General features: G+C 41.3%; 1 protein-coding gene across 1 annotated transcript in view; it reads left to right on the top strand.

Moving 5' to 3' along the window:
- ZKSCAN7 (zinc finger with KRAB and SCAN domains 7) overlaps nucleotides 1-13,691 on the top strand; it is a 33,798-nt gene extending 20,107 nt beyond the window's left edge. Inside the window, exon 7 of the mRNA XM_046644362.1 lies at nucleotides 8,658-13,691. Coding sequence (XP_046500318.1) covers nucleotides 8,658-9,510 — 853 coding nt within the window. The 3' untranslated portion in view covers nucleotides 9,511-13,691. The remainder of the gene's footprint in view (nucleotides 1-8,657) is intronic.
- The last annotated feature ends 5,002 nt before the right edge of the window (nucleotides 13,692-18,693 follow it).

Below are 18,693 nucleotides of genomic sequence, written 5' to 3'. Positions count from 1 at the left end.
TTATCCCATCCTGCCCTATACAGTGACACCTCCTAAATTTACATCTCTAGGTGTGATTTCTTCACCAAACACCTGACTCCTATTCCAATAGCCTGTTTGACATTTCCTTCAGATGTCTAATTGGCGTCTTTAACTTAACACATCCAAAACAAAACTATTGATCCCTCTTCCCTAAACCTGTTCCTCTCTCAGTCTACTGTTTCCAAAAGGCAATCTTATTCTAGTTGCTCAGATCAATACACATGGAGTCATCCTTAACCAACATCCAATTCATTAACAAATCACGCTGGCCATGCCTTCAAAATATATGCAGAGCCATTTCTCATCACCTCCATCACTTCTAAGATAGTCGAAGCCACCATCATTTCTCATCTAGAATATTGCAGTAGCCTCTTAATCTCTCTACTTCTACTCTTGCCCAGCTCAGGCTGTTCTCAATGGAGCAGCCAGAGCAAATTTTAAAATGTTATAGAGTGAAACTTTCGTGCAAGGTTTATATCAGAATGACTGAGGACTTAAAGCAAGAAAGTAACAGAATTTATGGAAACAGGTTTCTTGGCTCCTTTCGTATACGATAGCTAATAAATCTTTGAACATGTGGCAGAAAAAAAGAAAAGACCATGTCACTCCTCAGTCTCCAAACCCTCCGGTTTTATTCGGGACACATCCAAAGCCCTGTGGCCAGAAATGTGCACGCCCCCCAGTCCCCACCCCTACCCCCCGATTTAAGGCCTTTGCTTCGTGATGTTCCATGTATCAGGAACACTCTTCCCCAGAAACCCGCATGCCTCAGTTACTCCATTCCTGTCTCTGCCTTCCCTGTCATCTGTAAAACAGTCCCACCACCATCTCTCTGTCTCCTTTTACTCACTGCTATGTTTTACGTATTTATTTATCACTGTCTCCCCCGACTTGAAGGTAAGCTTCATGGGGCACTGAGTTCATTTTCTTCATTACTGTATCTGCAGAGCCTAGAACAGTGACGCGGGCACTGGATACGTATGTTTGTATACCGTCGATGACCGTAGCCGATAATAGCTTTGAGGCTGAAAGGCACGGGATCTGTGGAGGGAAAGATGATGTTTCCGCTCGGCAGCAAGAGCTGGAGGGTGTGACTTCAGGGAGCCTCAGTTCCAGGAAGGCTGTCTGGCTGCGCAGTTGATTGGTTCCTCTTCCCGCGCTAACCAAGACCTGTCCCCAGGCTCCACCCCTTCTAGGACCCTCCTCCTATTGGCTGAACTCGCCAAACCCTTTCTTTCTCCTAGCCAATGGTAGGGCAGAAACTGGGCGGGAGGCGGGGCCGCAGCGCTCTCCGAGCCGACAGACTCGCTAGAGGGCGGGAGGATTCCAGCCTATGGGGCACAGAGATGCAGAAACCTCCGGGTGCCTAGAGGGGCTGGAGCGCTAGGATGGGAGTTAATAGGGGGTCGGTGACGTAGTTCCTTCTCTGCTTTGTTCCAAGAGGTGGGTCGGGCGCTTTCGGTGAGGGGTATGTGGCAGCCTGGCGTGGGGGTTCGGCCGGGTTCTGGGAGTGGGCGGGGGCTACAGGCCCAGAGCCAGGTCTCGTTTGCGGATGCCCGCTGCGGAGACGGGGACGCGGCAGCTCAAGGGTCGTTGCGGGCCTCCCCTCCCCTATTTCGGCGCTGCCCCTTTGTCTTGGGTCTCGTCTGCCGCTCGGCGTAGCTGCTCGCCTCGACCGTGCTGAGTAGTGACAGAACTGTGTCATCCCCGCCCCTAGCCAGTGGGCCCCTGGTGATAGAGGTCGAAGTCTGGCCCAGGCTCTCAGGACTCCACGACCCCTGAGTATTTGACTCAGATCACAAGTCAGATCGCCCCTGTGTTCCAAGTGAGGAAACGGATCCAGAGAGGCGGGCAGGGTCTTGCCCAAGGTTACTCATTCATTCACTCATTCAACAAATACTTATTGAGCACCTTCCTATTAGTGTGCTAGGTCCTGGGATTAAAGTTGTGTACAAGACGGAGCTATATTCTGGTAGGGAAGAAATGAAACAAGCTTGAAGGGTTAGAAGCAGGGTCTAGGAATCTGGAGGGGGAAACAGAACAGATTTTGAGGCCTAGTAATCCTAAGGGATGGGTAATCATAAAAAAATTCTCCTGGTATCCCTTTAAAGCCTTATTTCTTCCTGTCTCTCTAAAGACGCTTGAGTCAGCAAAGTTCCCTTCTCATTCCCCTTCTGCAGTCTTTCCCTAGAAAGCTGGATTGCAGTTGGAATGCATTTTGCAGTTAGAGGAGAATATGGAGACTTTTAGATATCAACAGAACAGGTGAAAGGACAACTCTGGTGTAATGGAATGAGGATTTCCTTCAGGCACAGAAAACTTGTCTCTCACTAGCCATACGGCTTTCAGCAAGATGTTCCATCTCTGGGAGGTTCATTTCTTCATCATTAAAATGGGAATGATCATCCTTACTACTCACAGTTCTATAGGAAGCGAAGTTACCCTGGGATGGGACAGTGCCCTGAGTGTCCCCTTGGAGTTGAGCTCTCAAAGAAGTCAGTTATTTTTATCTGTTTACAGTGATTCAAGACCCTATTAGGAACTTCCTCACCAAACCCAAGGAAGAGAGGCAAAATCTGTGCTGGGCAGATCCGTTGGAGTGAGGCTGTCTGTGCTGGGTAGGTGAGACCTATACTGTGAAGTTAGTCTGGGGACAGGGATCTTGCCTGCTAGAGATTATGGGGACCAGGGCTGAAAGGGAGCATTTTTGGATGGCTGTCGAGGAGCGGAGAGGCAGTGAAGTTGGTGGGGTGAGGGGCTTTGGACCTGGAGGAGTAGAGTTTCGGGATGGGAGGAAGGTTGATGTAATAGAACTGAAATTTGGGTGTCAGGAGTCAGGAGACTAGGACCTGAGTCCCAGTTCTCCTCTAAGTTCCAGTTTCCCCGTCTCTACATTTTGATATAAGACTGGGAGGTCTAGGAGATTCCTTCTAGCTCTAACATTCTGAGAATCTCCTAAGTAGTTGGACTAAGTCAATCTCAGCAAATTTAGGCCCTTGGATGGCCTTGTTGAGACAGAATTGCCAAGAATGCAAATATACTGTCATGGTGTTCAGACAATATGACGAGCAAAAGGGATGGACAGTTGGAGGAGGCATGGTGGTGGTCATGTGTGGAAGATGTACTTCTTACCATCCCTACACCCAGAATAGAATTAGATACAATCCTGAACTTGTTTAACATTTCAAATCAAACAGCATTTACTGAGCCCTCTTTCTGCCAGGCACTGTGTGGGATCCACATAGGAGTATCATGGTCCCTGCTCTCTGGGGCTTACAGTTCAATGTGTACATGTGAGGAGGAGTGACACAGACATACATACAAATAATTCTAGTATAAGTCAACTCTAGTTTATATTACAGATTTGTTACAGTGCTTTTTTGAAGTACAGAAATTTTTATATGGTCAAACCTATCAGCTTTTCTTTTATGGTGTCAGCCTTTGTTTTAGGCTTAAGGCTTAGGCCTTTCTCCCTGAGATCAAGTAGTCCCCTGATATTTTCTTCTAGTTCATTTTTTTTCCTTTCAATTTTTACATTTCACTCATCTGTCTCTCTGGAATTTATTTTCAGGTATTGCCTCTTATTCCTCACTCCATTGCAGCTAATTAATAACGAAGGACCATGTGACCACTGCTCAGAGGGACCTGAAAAGGCAGGTGATGCTGGCGAATTAAAGGAATACAACCTAGCCCAGGTAAAACCTCTTTCTCTCTGGGAATAGGACTCAGACCTTTGTGAGCTCCTCACAGCCTGAAAGGAATGGTGGTCATGAGATGAGAGCACTCACCCATCAGTCTCAGGGATTTGTGGGTCAGAGATCTGTGGGGCCTCATCCATCTCATCCATCCAGTTGTCTGAGATTGTGCTTTTGTGCACAGTTGCCTGGATACCCTAGTGTCCTGCTGGCCCTATGGCCTCATCTGTCCCTTCTCCTACTTCTCCAGCCAAGACTCCACCTTCCTAGTGCCTGGGAATTCTTCTAGGATTTCTGAGGGAATTTCCCATCCAGTCAGACAAAGAGCAAATATGTATGTTTTCTCTTGATCAGACTCTCCTCAGACTCGGTCCTCCCTGATCTCTTTACAAGTCTTGCTGCCTCCTCAGGTCCCCCAGACCCACCCTATCCTTCCTTACGGCGCATCCTTATGCATTTCTCTTTCTCCCTACCTGTCCTTCTAAACAAAATCTCTAGCTCAGCAAGCTTGTACATTTTCATGACTTCCTCTCCCCTCTGTCTTATTCTCAAATTTGCATTCCTGACATATTTTTCCTCCTCTTGTCTAAAGTGTTTTCCTACATCTCCATCTTTCTTAGTGATGGTACCATTATTGATATTCAGACCTGATGACCCTGAATTCTTTCCTTCAGTCATTGTCTATATCCAATCTGATATATGCACACTTTCCTGCAAATACCTGGACTTCGTTGTTCTCTGTCCTGTCATTATTCTGGACCACGGTCTCGCTGTCTCATTCATTCAACAAACATTTATTGGGCGCATAGAATGTGGCAAACCCTCTAATGGTCACCCATACTGCATTCCTAAAGTTGTCTCCCAACTCATTTCCCTTCCTCCATTCTTTTTTTCACCTCTAATCTATCTGGGCTAGTCTTCCTAAAGCATTCTTTTCCTGGGTAGGATGATACAAAATTTATTGTCCAAATTGGGATACTTTTGTGAGTTAAGGGGACCACTATTAATAATGATGCTGGAATAGCAGGTATAAAGCAGCACTCTTCTGGGAAAACTAGAATATATGATCACTGTACTCCTAGGTGGCATTTCTTGGATTCTTTCTTTTTATTTCTCTCAATTTACTCTTCATGGGATACCCCAGATGCCTCTCTCCTCTGTTTTCCACTTCATGAAGCTGAGAAAAACAGTTAGTGCTGAGGGGTGGAGGGAAGTATGGAGACTAGCGGAAATGAATGGTAATGCTTGAAAAACTATATTCTTGATAAGTGAGAACGAGAAGGAAAGTAACAAGAGAGGAGAATAGCAAGGTAGAAAAAAGAATATGGAGTGGGGAAAGAAATTTAAGGATAGATTTCACTCTTTTGTTTAGAACTTGTTTCCCATTGATCATCAAATTATATCCGTATTTTTTGCCCCATAATTTCAGTGTTCTGGCTGGTATCACTTCAGGCAACTTGATTCTTTCATTCCTTCATTTGTTCATTTAACAAAAAAAATTTTTTGAGTGCTTGCTATGTAGCTGGAACTGTGCTAGGAGCTAAGCACACAATGCTGAACGAAATGGACAAAATCCCTGCCCTCGTGAACCTATGTGATGGGGTAGTCTCCCGCTTATTTCTGAGTACACTGGCCCTGTGCAGACTTCCTTTTGAGAAACAATTCCTGCTTACCCTCTGGGGCTCTGCCAAAGTTTTGCATTTTTAAAGCACCTTTCCCCAAGCAGTCCAAGCCCCAGTAATCACTCCCTCCCCTGGCCCCCTTCGTCTCCTGATTGGGTACTTTGTAAGTTTATAATTGCTCTCCTGTTTTGCCATTTACTCCATTGTAAGCTCCTTAAAGGTAGGTATGATATTTCATGCTTATATTAGTCTGCTTGGGCTGCCATAACAAAATACCATAGACCGGGTGGCTTAAACAACAGACCTTGACTTTCTCACAGTTCTGGAGACTGGAAGTCCAAAATCAAGGCGACCAGCTGATTTGGTTTCTGGTGGGGACTCTCTTCCTGGCTTGTAGATGACTACCTTCTTCATGTGAGCTCTCTCCTATGTCTTCTTATAAGGATACACTAATCCTGTCAGATTAAGGCCCCAACCTTATGACCTCATTTAACCTTAATTACCTCCTTAGAGGTCACATCTCCAAATATAGTCACATTGGGGGTTAGGGCTTCAACATATGAATTTGGGGGTTGGGGGACGCATTCAGTACATAACAATGCTTTTTTTTTTCTTTTTGCATTCAATAATGATATTTATTGCTTTGTGACAGAGCCATGTAAATACCTGGTTATTAACATTTTCCCTGGACACCTCTTCCCGGAAGGCCATGAGATTGATGTTTCCCATACCAGCCTTTAAGGGTAGAATAGTTGGTGCACTAGCTAACTGGGGAGCTTCAGATAGGCCATGCCTAGAAATAAGACATCCAGTGACTGGCTTCAAGGCATTGTCTCATTCTGAATCTCTAAAATTCTTTGTTCTAGTAATTATGGGAATCTGTTCGTCTAAAGTCATTTCCCAGCTTTTCCATAAGTAATACTGTAAGAAGAATTAAGAAATAATACAGGTTAGCAGAAGACAATTTGCCCGCACAATGAGAGGCCTTCATAACAGTAAATATATAACCTTGTCCACCTGTTCATTCACTCATTTATTCATCCCACAATAGTTATTTTCTTCTTTTCTGCAACAATGCTTTTTAAAATTTTCCCTGTGTTAGACCCAGAACAGAAATGTGTATAGGGTAGAGTGCTCAATAATTACTAGTATAAGAAATATATAAAGAGAAAGGAAAGTTTCAGAGAAGAAGAAAAATGGAAAAGAAAACTCAGAAAGAACCATCAACTTTCTCTGGAGGTGGCTTCACTTGCTATCCCACTTTGCTCTGCAGTCCCCTGGGTTCTCACTGAGTTTCCCCCACCTGCTTCCTTCTATTTGATTAGGAGAGGTACCAGCAGCAAGATAGGAATGTGCTCAGGATCCTGGCAAGAATCGACCCTCCCCCACCATTTTGTCTGCCTACCCTTCATATCTTGGGTGTGAGTCTGTATTTGTGCCTGTGTATGGCATCAGATGTGAACTCCAACCTCCACAGTTCTTTTCTCTTCTTGCTTCTCTTCAGCACTCAACACTGGATATCTCCTCCTTCAGAGAGTGTGACTCAATTTATCAAGAAGCTATGAGACAATGGAAACTGGTCAGACTTTTTTGAAAAGCAGTAGGTAATACTGCAAAACGATTTCATTCCATCTGACCCACTCACTCACTTGTGGAACTCTTATCCTAGGGATATATTTCAATAGGAAAAAAACTTTATATGTATAAAATGATTGTGATAGCATTATTGATAGAGGTTAACCTCGGGGAACAACAGAAATGTCCAACGCCAGCAAAACTGTAGATAAATTATAATGAATTCAATTGGTGGTGTAGTCATAAAATGATCATATGAAAATTAAATAGCAATGTATGAAAATACTTATAAAAATTAAGTGGAAGAAGTAGGATGCAAAATTATATCTACTGTATATTTATAACTATATAACTATGGACATGGACAAGTCTGAAAAAGAACATAGTAAAAGGAAAATTAGTCATGTGTTAGTATCATGGAGTCATCTTTCAGTTTTCTTTTATGACCCAACTACCTCTAGATTTGAGGTCAGCTAGGGTTATCTCTATGTCCAGAGTTTCACGTCAAACCAGTTGGGAAACTCCTGCTCATTCTTGACATTGGTTTCACGTATCAGCCCTTCTTGGTTGTGCTGTCCTCTCCTCTCACCCTTTTGCCATCTTTAGATACTTTACCCTTATGCCATGCAAGGTCCTATCAGAGTTTCCCCTTCTGTGCTTTAATGAACCCTGTCCCCAGTTCAGCCTCTCAGGTCCACCCAGTAGACTCGGTCTGTCCGAGTAACAGCTTGTGAAAAGCAGACAGACTGAACTAGCACCTACGACTGGATCTAGTTATAGACTGGCATCTACAGAGTAGGCTATGATGTGTCTGGGCTCCAACATTGGAAGAATTATGTTACCCTATCAAGACAGAGTGTAAGAACAAGGGATGTAGACAGGGGCCTAGTGCCTGGACTAGAGCAAAAAACCAAAATCTTAGTCATACCCTAAGGCTGAATCCCAATTGCTATTCTGTAAAACAATTCTTGAGCACCTATCTTGTGCCAGTGACTATATTACTGGTACTAGGGGAATAGGTCAGCAAGAAGTAAAAGTCAAATTGATCTGAAGAGTAGTCATTGAGCTACTGAACTAAGCATCTTTCTGTGTGTTTTTTCTAGGGACCAGATTAGGAGTTAAATGGCCCTAATTCTAGGAGTAGAGCATGAGACAGGAAGAAACCAGGGTGGATTTTGTACTAGTCTTTGCTCATTCTGATGTTAGACCTGTTGGGCTCCTGCTAGCCCTGGCTTTCCATAAGGCTGTACCTTGGTCTCTATGTCTAACCTCATTTTTCTCATCTTTTTTGATCAGTTCCCCCTGCCTTTGAACACTTAACTCTTCCATGTGAAACCCTGTGGTCTACCACAGATTGTCATCCTTGGATAATTCTCCTTCCTCTAATATATAGAACAGGTGACATGTACAATTTCTGTTTCTTCTGTCAGATGCTGAAACTGGAACTGAGGAGGTATTGATTCCAAAGTATCATCCCTGAAAAATCAGAATCTTGTACTTTTAAGAGAACTTCACAGAGGTTTGCCAAGGAAGTCAAAATTTAGAAAGCTGCTCTGAAGGGAAAGAGAAGATTCAACAGGCCACTGTGATGCCCCAAGAAAGAGAAAATGAGGAGAAAGACGAGAAACTTCAAACATAAGACACTTAATAAAACACTCATAGAAGTGAGTGACCAAGAATCTGAAAAAGATGGTAGTCAGTTCTCTGACCCTGCAACAGACGAGAGATTTCAGGCTGAAAAGAGACAGTATGTATGTACTGAGTGTGGGAAAGCCTTTAGTCAGAGTGCCAACCTTACAGTACATGAGCGAATCCACACAGGGGAGAAACCCTATAAGTGTAAGGAGTGTGGAAAAGCCTTCAGTCATAGCTCCAACCTTGTTGTTCATCGGAGAATCCACACTGGACTGAAGCCCTACACATGCAGTGAATGTGGGAAATCTTTCAGTGGTAAGTCACACCTCATTCGGCACCAGGGAGTCCACAGTGGGGAGAAAACTTATGAATGTAAGGAGTGTGGGAAAGCCTTTAGTCGGAGTTCAGGTCTTATTTCACATCACAGAGTTCACACTGGGGAGAAGCCCTACACTTGTATCGAGTGTGGGAAAGCTTTTAGCCGTAGTTCAAACCTTACTCAACATCAGAGGATGCACAAAGGAAAAAAAGTTTACAAATGTAAAGAGTGTGGGAAAACATGTGTTTCTAATACAAAGATTATGGACCATCAGAGAATTCACACTGGGGAGAAGCCTTATGAATGTGATGAGTGTGGAAAAGCTTTCATCTTAAGGAAGACCCTTAATGAACATCAGAGACTTCATCGTAGAGAGAAGCCTTACAAATGCAACGAGTGTGGGAAAGCGTTTACTTCTAATCGAAACCTTATTGATCATCAGAGAGTTCACACTGGAGAGAAACCCTATAAATGTAACGAATGTGGGAAAACCTTCAGGCAGACTTCTCAAGTTATTTTACATTTGAGAACCCACACTAAGGAGAAACCCTATAAATGTAGTGAGTGTGGGAAAGCCTATCGTTATAGCTCACAACTTATTCAACACCAGAGAAAACATAATGAGGAGAAAGAAACCTCATAAATAACATGTATTGTTGGTAGTAGGACTAATTGCTACTTTTTGGAAAAGCAGTTTTTCAGTATCATCAACTTTAATTCTATTTCTAAGAATCCGTACAGGGAAAGTAATGAGAAGTAGACAAAGATTAACAGAAGGGATATTCATGCCAGCATCATATATAACTGAAAGAAGAAAACTAGATTTTCAACAGTACAGGGTTTAAATGAATGATGGTCTTGCGGCCATTGTAAACCTTTTTAAAGCATATTTAATGCCATGAGGGAAATGATTTGGAAAAATGGAAGATAAAGAAAAAACAATGAAGTATGATCCAAATTTTTTAAAACATTTACGCATTGGAAAGGAATGGGAATGAAATAATACCAAACCAAAACATTAACTGATTATCTCTGGGTGATAGGATTATAGGTGATTTCTATTTTCTTCTTTATACTTTTCTATGCTTTTTGGATTTTCTACAATGAGAATGTACTACTTTTATATTCCGGAAAGTTACAATATTTTTAAAATGCAATGAGTACATCCTCATTTTCACTCAACAGTGTTATAAAAAGCACATAGAACATAGACTCAAAAATCCTGGGATTGCACCCTAATACTGGCACTTAGTAGCAGTGGAACCATGAGCAAGTCACTTCCTTTTAGAGCTTTGTTTCCTGTTTATTAAATCATAAATACCAGTTGTTGGTCTTTTGCAGTTTTAAGATAAGCTGACTTTACAGTTGTCAACACAATGCATAATTCATGTACTTGATCACTGTTAGATTAAAAGAACACAGCAAAAATTTACTACATCCTCATCTTTGACAGTTGTAGAAGGATATGCAAATAATAGAGAACAACTTAGCTCCATCTTTTCAATATATGTCTACAAAGCAAGAAAAAATGTCTCCTATGAAATTGAAACAATTGCAGTTCATAACCTTTAAAGAAATACAGTCAGCATAACCTAAAATTGGGGGAAGACTCTGCCTTCACATGTTATGTAGGGTTTAGTAGCTGAAAGGTGCAGACTTTGGGGTCAGAGACATGTGTTCTAATCTCAGATCTGCCATGCACTAGCTTGTCAGTTTTCAAGTCACTTAACTGCTCTGAGCCTCATACTATCTGTAGAAAGGGAATAACTACCTACCTCACAGGGTTGTTGTAAGGATTAAATGAGATAATGCCTGGAATGTGTGATAAGCCCAGCACATGGAAAATCATAATAGCTTAAATAGAGGACATTGGAGCAGTATTTCTAAACACTTAGTGAGAGTGATTCATGGAAAGTTTTAGCTAAGGTGGCATTTAGGATATTTTAAAGTGTAATGAACACAATACCAAGTACTAGTAACTTAAGAACACTAATCTTAGGGCTGGCCCCACGGCCGAGTGGTTAAGTTCGCGCGCAATGGCGCCGCCCATCAGGCCGTGCTAACGCGGCACCCCACAGGCCACAACTAGAAGGTCCCACAACTAAAGTATACAACTATGTACCGGGGGATTTGGGTAGATAAAGCAGGAAAAAAAAAAAAAAGATTGGCAACAGTTGTTAGCTCAGGTGCCAATCTTTAAAAAAAAAAAGGGGGACACTAATGTTTACATAAGAGGAAGTCTAGAGGTAAGCACTTCCAAATTTGATTTGGCACCTTAGCACTTCATCAGACTTCCACATTAACTCCATAATTTTCAACATATTGTCTTTCATTTTTTGCAACTTTGGTTACAAGATGGTGGTCGCTGCTGCAAGCTCCTTTCTTCACACACTCCTTCAGAGTCGGGAAGTGAGGAAAGGTGCTGAGGCTTCCTCTTCTGAAGGTTCCTTTCTCTTATTGTTGAGAAAACCTTTCCCAGAAGAAGGGAGGAATGCTGAGCAGTCAGTTCTACAGGTGCTTACTAGCTTCCTCTGCTTTTCAAGTCCTTAGCTTAAAATCCATCTGGGAGCACTTAGACTCTGCCCATTCTTAACTCAGCCAGTTTTTCTTTTTATACAGTGAATCCCTAAGCTTAATGCCATTTGTCTTATGCACATAGTGCTTTATTGTTTCCAGAATTATTGAGGATATGTTATCCCATTCAATCCTGATAATATTTGTACAAGAAACTTGAGTCTCAGTGAGGTTAGGTGACTGGCTAGTAAGTGGTTGGAGCCAAGACTGAACTCGGATCTGACTTCCAAGTCCTTGCCTTCTTTATTACACCAAAGTGTCTCTACCCACCGTGGTGGTTCTACATGTGAGTGGGAGACCAGTTAGGATTCTCCTGGGTAGCCACTTCTATGAAAGGTGATTGTATCTGGACAATTATTTGATCGTGGCTTCATAAGGAAGTTAGATTTAGGGCCTATTTCTGCACCTCATAATTTAGTTTTGAGGATTATATATTTCTTCCTTGCTGTTACTGGAAAGAAGCAAGGGGAAGGTGTGAAGGGTCTGTCTGTGAAAAGGGATTGTTTAGTTTTGCCCTATTTTGATAGGAAGTGGCTTACATATAATTTTGTGATATAACAGTCCCTCTTTGCATAGTTATTCAAAGCAAGGTTTGGAGGCTCTGGAACCGATTCAGGGGATAGGACTGTTGACATGGTCACTCTTGGGTGGGCACTCCCCCAAGAGTCTGGGTGGACATGAGGCTAGGGTAACCCACATGTGGCAGTGACTAAACAAAACTGCAGCAGTAAGCCACATCCATCATTCTTCCCTTGTGTGTCCTGTTAAAATTTTAGAAGGGGTTTCTAGTTAGTGTTCCATGCCTTTTGTCATGCCAGCCATCCTCACCTGCTAATTTGCTATGTGGAAACTACTCATGATTGTCTACTGGCCCTGCCAAAACTGCTTTACGAAAACAGGCAATTAGGCAACTAGTCTTTTGGTTGTGAACATGATGAGAGTCTATACAGAAGTTGAAATACAATGTACATCTGAAGTTTATATAATGTTATAAACTAATGTGACCTCAATAAAAAGAAAAGAAAACAGGCGGTTATCTTCGAGTGTGCCTGTCAGGGATTTTTTTTTTTTTTTGAGCATTTATTATTGCTGAGCAGAGTTATTGATGCTTCCTATATTGCTGAGGAGGTATTCTCTGACCAAAACATTTCCCATCACTGTGTTCTAGTGCCAGAACTTGTTTCTTCAAATACGCTTTCTTAGATGACTTTGTAATCTTCAAGAGTAAGTACCTTCTAGGAAGGATATCATGTCTTCTCAAACCCAGAGATCTGAATACAGATCTTCACATTTCTTGCCCTAGGCAAGCAAAGATCCTAGACCCTTGAGGAGGCCCTCACCCATCTTCTAGGCTGATACCTGTCTTGAGCTGCAAGAGTAAACATTGACAATTGGTCCCTGGACCCTTTCAGATAAATATTCTGCAATATAATTTGAACTCATCACCTACCTTCCTCTAGGAGTTTTTCAAGACTATCAGCTGTTTCCTTCAGTCAGAGTTTAATTCTGCAGTTCTTACCATCCTTTCAAGCCCTTTCATGATGCACTCTGGAATTCAGGGTCTGTCTCTTTGAATGTGTTCTTTTCAACTTCCTGTTCTAATGGAAACCTGGCTGTTCCCTAATGGTGTGCTTCCACCGCAGTCCCTCAATTGCTAGTTTTTGTCTCCCTCAACCCATTTACCTCTCTCTACTGCCATTTCTTCTCTATTCTCCACCAAAAGCCCAGCTCATTTGAAATCCCTGTTCTTGTCATCTACTGACTTCTTGTGCATTCACATTTATTCAATTATGTTTTAGTACCCTGAATATTCCTAAGGAATATGAAGAAGCAATATTTTTAGCCACAGACATCCTAATTGTGTAGAATTACTCTTGTGTGGAATAGAAATATATATGTCTCTTTTTAGTTGAGAGAAAAGTGTGAAATAAATTCTTACTTTATATAGGCTTGATTAAAGGGAAATACGAAAGACAAAGAATCCTGCAGAGAGGAAAGTGTCTCCCCAGACTTATATTTTTCATTCATGGTGTGTACTGTGTTAGGTCTTACATGGAACTGAGAAGAAAACTGAAACAAAAAAGAGCTTTAAATAGCTGAATAATTCTGTTGCATGTAAAACCCATAAGACTAAATTTCATTTCAGCTCTGTATCCTTACTGAGAGACTTCCTTTTTTGATTTTTTTCCGTTCAATATAAATAAAATAGTATGCTTATATTGTTGGATTGTTTTTAGAAACTAGACTATCTTTAACCACCTCTGATGTTGTAAAACTAGAGTCATAAAATTGTTTTTGCAGGAAATAGTTATAATTCCTCCAATAAATATCTGTTGTTATTTACTTATAAATATCACTGAATTTTTTCTTTTTGCTTCCTGCCTTTGTTCAGAGTGGGAAGAAAACAGTTCAATCTGCTTTACTTTAAGTGCTGTTATGGGAATGAAGAAGTGATTCTGGTTTGTTTCTGATTCAAACAGAACATGAAGCTTATTATTTTCATACTCATAGTACATAAATGAGAGCTCTCTAGCCATTAAAAGTGTCCTTCTGTTATTTCCTTAGAGGACTTATACAGCCAGTTATTGTCCTACTCCTCCTCTCTGGCCTTATCTGTGTTTCAAACCCGTACTACTATGTAGCTCTCAGTTGGCTGTATAAAACCAGCCATGTTCCCTGAAGTCCATTTCTGCTCCAGAAGGTAGGTTTGTGAGAGGTGAAAAAGGAGATGGCAAACTCCTTTCTGGCAACACACATACAGGACCTGACTAGTTCTCACTCCTCCCACCGGCCTTTTCAAATCCATGTGGCACAATTTGCGTGGACTGTAGACATGCAAAAGCTGTAACCAGTCTCTGAAGCTAAGGCAAGTGAACTCTAAATCTGGGAATCTCAAGAGGTAACTCATCATACAGATAAATTTCCCAGGTCCACCAAATCAGCATATCTGGAACAGGGCCTAGGAAGCTATATAAAACAAAACTTTCACAGTGGGGATTGAAGAAAATTTTCCATTAGGAGTCTTGACTCTTTACATAACTATTTTTGTAATGATTGTTCATTTTCCCTCAAAAGAACCTATAAATCACAAAATTATTGAGATATAAACCAAAGTTTGTATAATCTTGATAAATTAGCAAGCAGTTTACTGAGCCTGAAAGAAAATGCTGTCACATCTGCACTGTTGCTTTAACCACAGAATTGAGCTGAGATTCATGTTTTTAAAAAGTATAATAGAACAATATGGCAAGATAGATCATCATAGAGCCCTTTCACTACACAACAACCTAGAAATGCTGGATAAAACTTAAACATGCTTTTAAAAGGCTTTCAAGAAAGTGAAGTAAATCCTTGGAGCCTAAAATGAAGAAGTGGAAGCCAGCAAGGTAAGTGGGTGATGATGCCGTGGGTGCCGTGAGGCAGTTTGGTGATCTTGGTCACCAAGGGACTTAGATTTTATCAGCCACGAGGGCAGGATTTGAGTCCTTGGGCTTGCAAGAGGTGGAGAATTGGAACTAGGGTCTCCAGAAGAAGCGCAGATGTTTACAGGGCTACACCCTCAGTGAAAGCATGCATTAGAAAAGTCACCTAAGAGCAGAGGAAGACATCAAGGAAGCTTGTGGGACTTCTCCTGGGATTTAAGTGGAAAATAACAGTTTCCCTAATTATTCGTAGTCATGAGTCAATCCTCATAGTAATTTAGGGTTCAAATTTGGGAAACACTATACCAAGAAAATAATATAAAATTAGGTATGTACATTTCCAATTACACATAGAACAGTTATTTAAAATTTAGCAAATTTTTAAAAATTGAGTTATCTAATTGTTTTAAGTAGAGCTTTTCAAGATGTAAACTCAGAGAGAGGATAACACAGCAAATTTATTGGAGAGTGTTATTGGGATTAACACCTGAGGGAGAGCAAAGAAAGCAGGATTAGCAGACAGAGAAGTTAGCTGTGTGGCAGTCACAGAGTTGCCTTTGTTGCCTTCACACTCAGACTGGCATCGCCTTTCAAAACTGCCCAAACTTGAAGTGAGAGGTCTGGGCCTTTATGCCTCTTCACTGACCAGTCCTTGAATACAAGCTCTACCGCAGTACCCTGAAGGTGGGGGAAGCATGATCTTGGAGGAGGTAGACTTCTTCAGCTGAAGAGAATGCCTGGAGCTGGCTGACAGTTGAGGGCTTTCAGCCTGCCCCTCTAGTAAGCTGGGGCGGGGAGGGGGACAATCCAGGTGAATCCAGACAGTGCAGCAAAATGTCCTCTACACTGATCGTAATGCAGTTAGGATAGAATTCAAGTTAACTAACAAACACATACATTTGGAAATTAAACACACATTTCTAAATAATTCATGGGTTGAAGAAAACAATAAAAATGAGGAGAGACTTGGACATGAATAAAACTAAAGGGGGGACTCCCACTTCTGGCCATACTAGTGTTACAGGGACCAGAATTACACTTCTGCCTGAAACAAAAAATCCCAGACAAAATATATGAAACAACGATTTTTAAGACATTGATATCAGCAACAAAAGACAATGATCCCTGATAGATGGGAAACAAATGAGGTGAGCCCTATAAGTGCCCTAGTTTATGGCCTTGAGAGAGTTCCCAGGCAGTGGTACAGAGAGGGGGAGCCAGGTAGAGCCTGGCACAATTCTTGAGTTGAAGAGAGAGAGCTAAGAATCCAAGGGGACCAAGGCAGGCAGGGTTCACAAGACAGTACTCGGGGGCGGGGGGCGGGGGGAGAACTACACAGAATTCTGGGGATCTGTGAATCCTCCCCCTAGGATATCCAGCAGAGTACTGAGTGACACATGTATATAAGGAAACTTATCCGAGGCTGGGGAAAGAACCATTCCAAAGGATTTGAGTGAACAGATCCAGGTACAAAAGCAAGGCGAGAAGGACTGTTTGTTCCCACAAGCCAGACAAAAATTACAATTCTTTTATGCATTGGGTAAAGTACTCAGAAGGGGCTTGCCTCAGTAGTTGGAGAACAATAAGCACAGAGTAAATCCAAAGAAAACGACTCCAAGGTACATCATAATTAAACTGCTCAGAACCAGTCAAAAAGACAAAATCATAAAAATAGCCAGAGAAAGAAAAACGCATTATGCAGAGAGGAAGAAGAAAGATTATACAGGTTTCTTGTTGGATTCATTGCAAGCATGAAGACAATGGAGCAACATATTTAAAGCACTGAAAGAAAAAACTGCCAACCTAGAATTCTAGAGCAGTCGATATATCATTCAAAAACAAAGGCAAAACATATTTTCAGACATTAAAAAGCTAAAAGAATTAATCACTAGCAGACCTGCACTACAAGAAATGTTAAACTAAGTCCTTCAGTCAGAATAAAAATGATACCAGGTGGAAATATGGATTTTTCCAACTTCGGTCTTATTGACATTTTGTACTGTATAATTCCTTGTTGTGTGGGGCTGTCTCGTGCATTATAGGACATTTAGCAGGATCCATGGCTTCTACCCAGTAGATGCCAGTATCACTACCCCAGAGTTGTGATAAAAATATCTCTAGGAGCCCAGAAATAAACCCAAGCATATACAGTCAACTAATATTTGACAAGGGAGCCAAAAATGCTCAATGGAGAAAAGATTCTCTTCAATAAACGGTGCTGAGAGAATTGGATATTTACATGTAAAAGAATGAAACTGAACCTTATCTTACGCCATTCACAAATATTAACTCAAAGTGGATTAAAGACTTCAATGTAAGACCTGAAGTCATGAAACTCCTAGAAGAAAATGTAGGAACAAAGCTCCTTGACATGGGTCTTGGTAATGATTTTTCGGTTTTGACACCTAAAGCACAAGCAACAAAATAAAAAATAAACAAGTGGGACTACATCAAACTAAAAGGCTTCTTCTGTACAGCAAAAGAAACCATCGACAAAGTGAAAAGACAACCTATGGAATGGGAAAAAATATTTGCAAACCATTTATCTGATAAGGAGTTAATATCCAAAATATATAAAAAACTCATACAACTCAATAGCAAAAAAAACAAATAACCCAATTAAAAAATGGGCAAAGGGGGGCTGGCCCCGTGGCCGAGTGGTTAAGTTCGCGCGCTCCGCTGCAGGCGGCCCAGTGTTTCGTTGGTTCGAATCCTGGGCATGGACATGGCACTGCTCATCAGACCACGCTGAGGCAGCGTCCCACATGCCACAACTAGAAGGACCCACAACGAAGAACATACAACTATGTACGGGGGGCTTTGGGGAGAAAAAGGAAAAAATAAAATCTTAAAAAAAAAAAAATGGGCAAAGGACCTGAATAGATATTTCTCCAAAGAAGATATATGAAAGGCCAACAGGTACATGAAAAGATGCTCAACATCACTGGTCATTAGGGAAATGCAAATTAAAATTACAATGAGAAAACCCTCATGCCTGTTAGAATGGCCATCATCAAAAAAGACAAGAGATAACAAACGCTGTCATGGATGTGGAGAAAAGGAAACTCTTGTGCACTGTAGGTAGGATTGTAAATTTGTACAGCCTCTATGGAAAACAGTATGGAGGATCCTCAAAAAATTAAAAATAGAACTATCATATGATACAGCAATTCCACTTCTGGGAATACATCCAAAGGAAACAAAAACACTAACTTGAAAAGATATATGTACCCCATGTTCATAGCAGCATTATTTACAATAGCCAAGACATGGAAAGAACCTAAGTGTCCATCGATGGATGAATGGATAAAGTCGTGATGTATATATACAGTGGAATATTATTCAGCCATAAAAAAATGAGGAAATCCTACCATTTGCGACAACATGGATGGACCTTGAAGGCATTATGCTAAGAGAAATGTCAGAGAAAGACAAATACTGTATGATCTCACTTATATGTGGAATCTAAAAAAAAAAAGGCAAACTCATAGAAAAAGAGATCAGACTTGTGGTTACCAGAGGCAGAGAGTGGGAGGAGGGGGAATTGGAAGACAGTTGAAAGGTACAAACTTCTAGTTATAAATAAGTACTAGGGATGTAGTGTACAACATGACTACAGTTAACACTGATGTATGCTATAGAGAAGCATTGTTAAGAGAGTAAATCCTGAGTTTATATCACAAGGAGAAAGTTTTTTTTCCTTTTTTCTTCTTTTCTTTTTATTGTATCTATATGAGAGATGGATATTAGCTGAACCTATTGTGATAGTCACTTCACAATATATGTAAATCAAACCATCATGCTGTACACCTTAAACTTATACCGTGATG

Source organism: Equus quagga, chromosome 1 (assembly GCF_021613505.1).
Source record: "Equus quagga isolate Etosha38 chromosome 1, UCLA_HA_Equagga_1.0, whole genome shotgun sequence".
NCBI classification, from domain to species: domain Eukaryota; kingdom Metazoa; phylum Chordata; class Mammalia; order Perissodactyla; family Equidae; genus Equus; species Equus quagga.
Note: the sequence above shows the minus strand (reverse complement) of the source record. Positions and strands in the feature narration are given on the sequence as shown.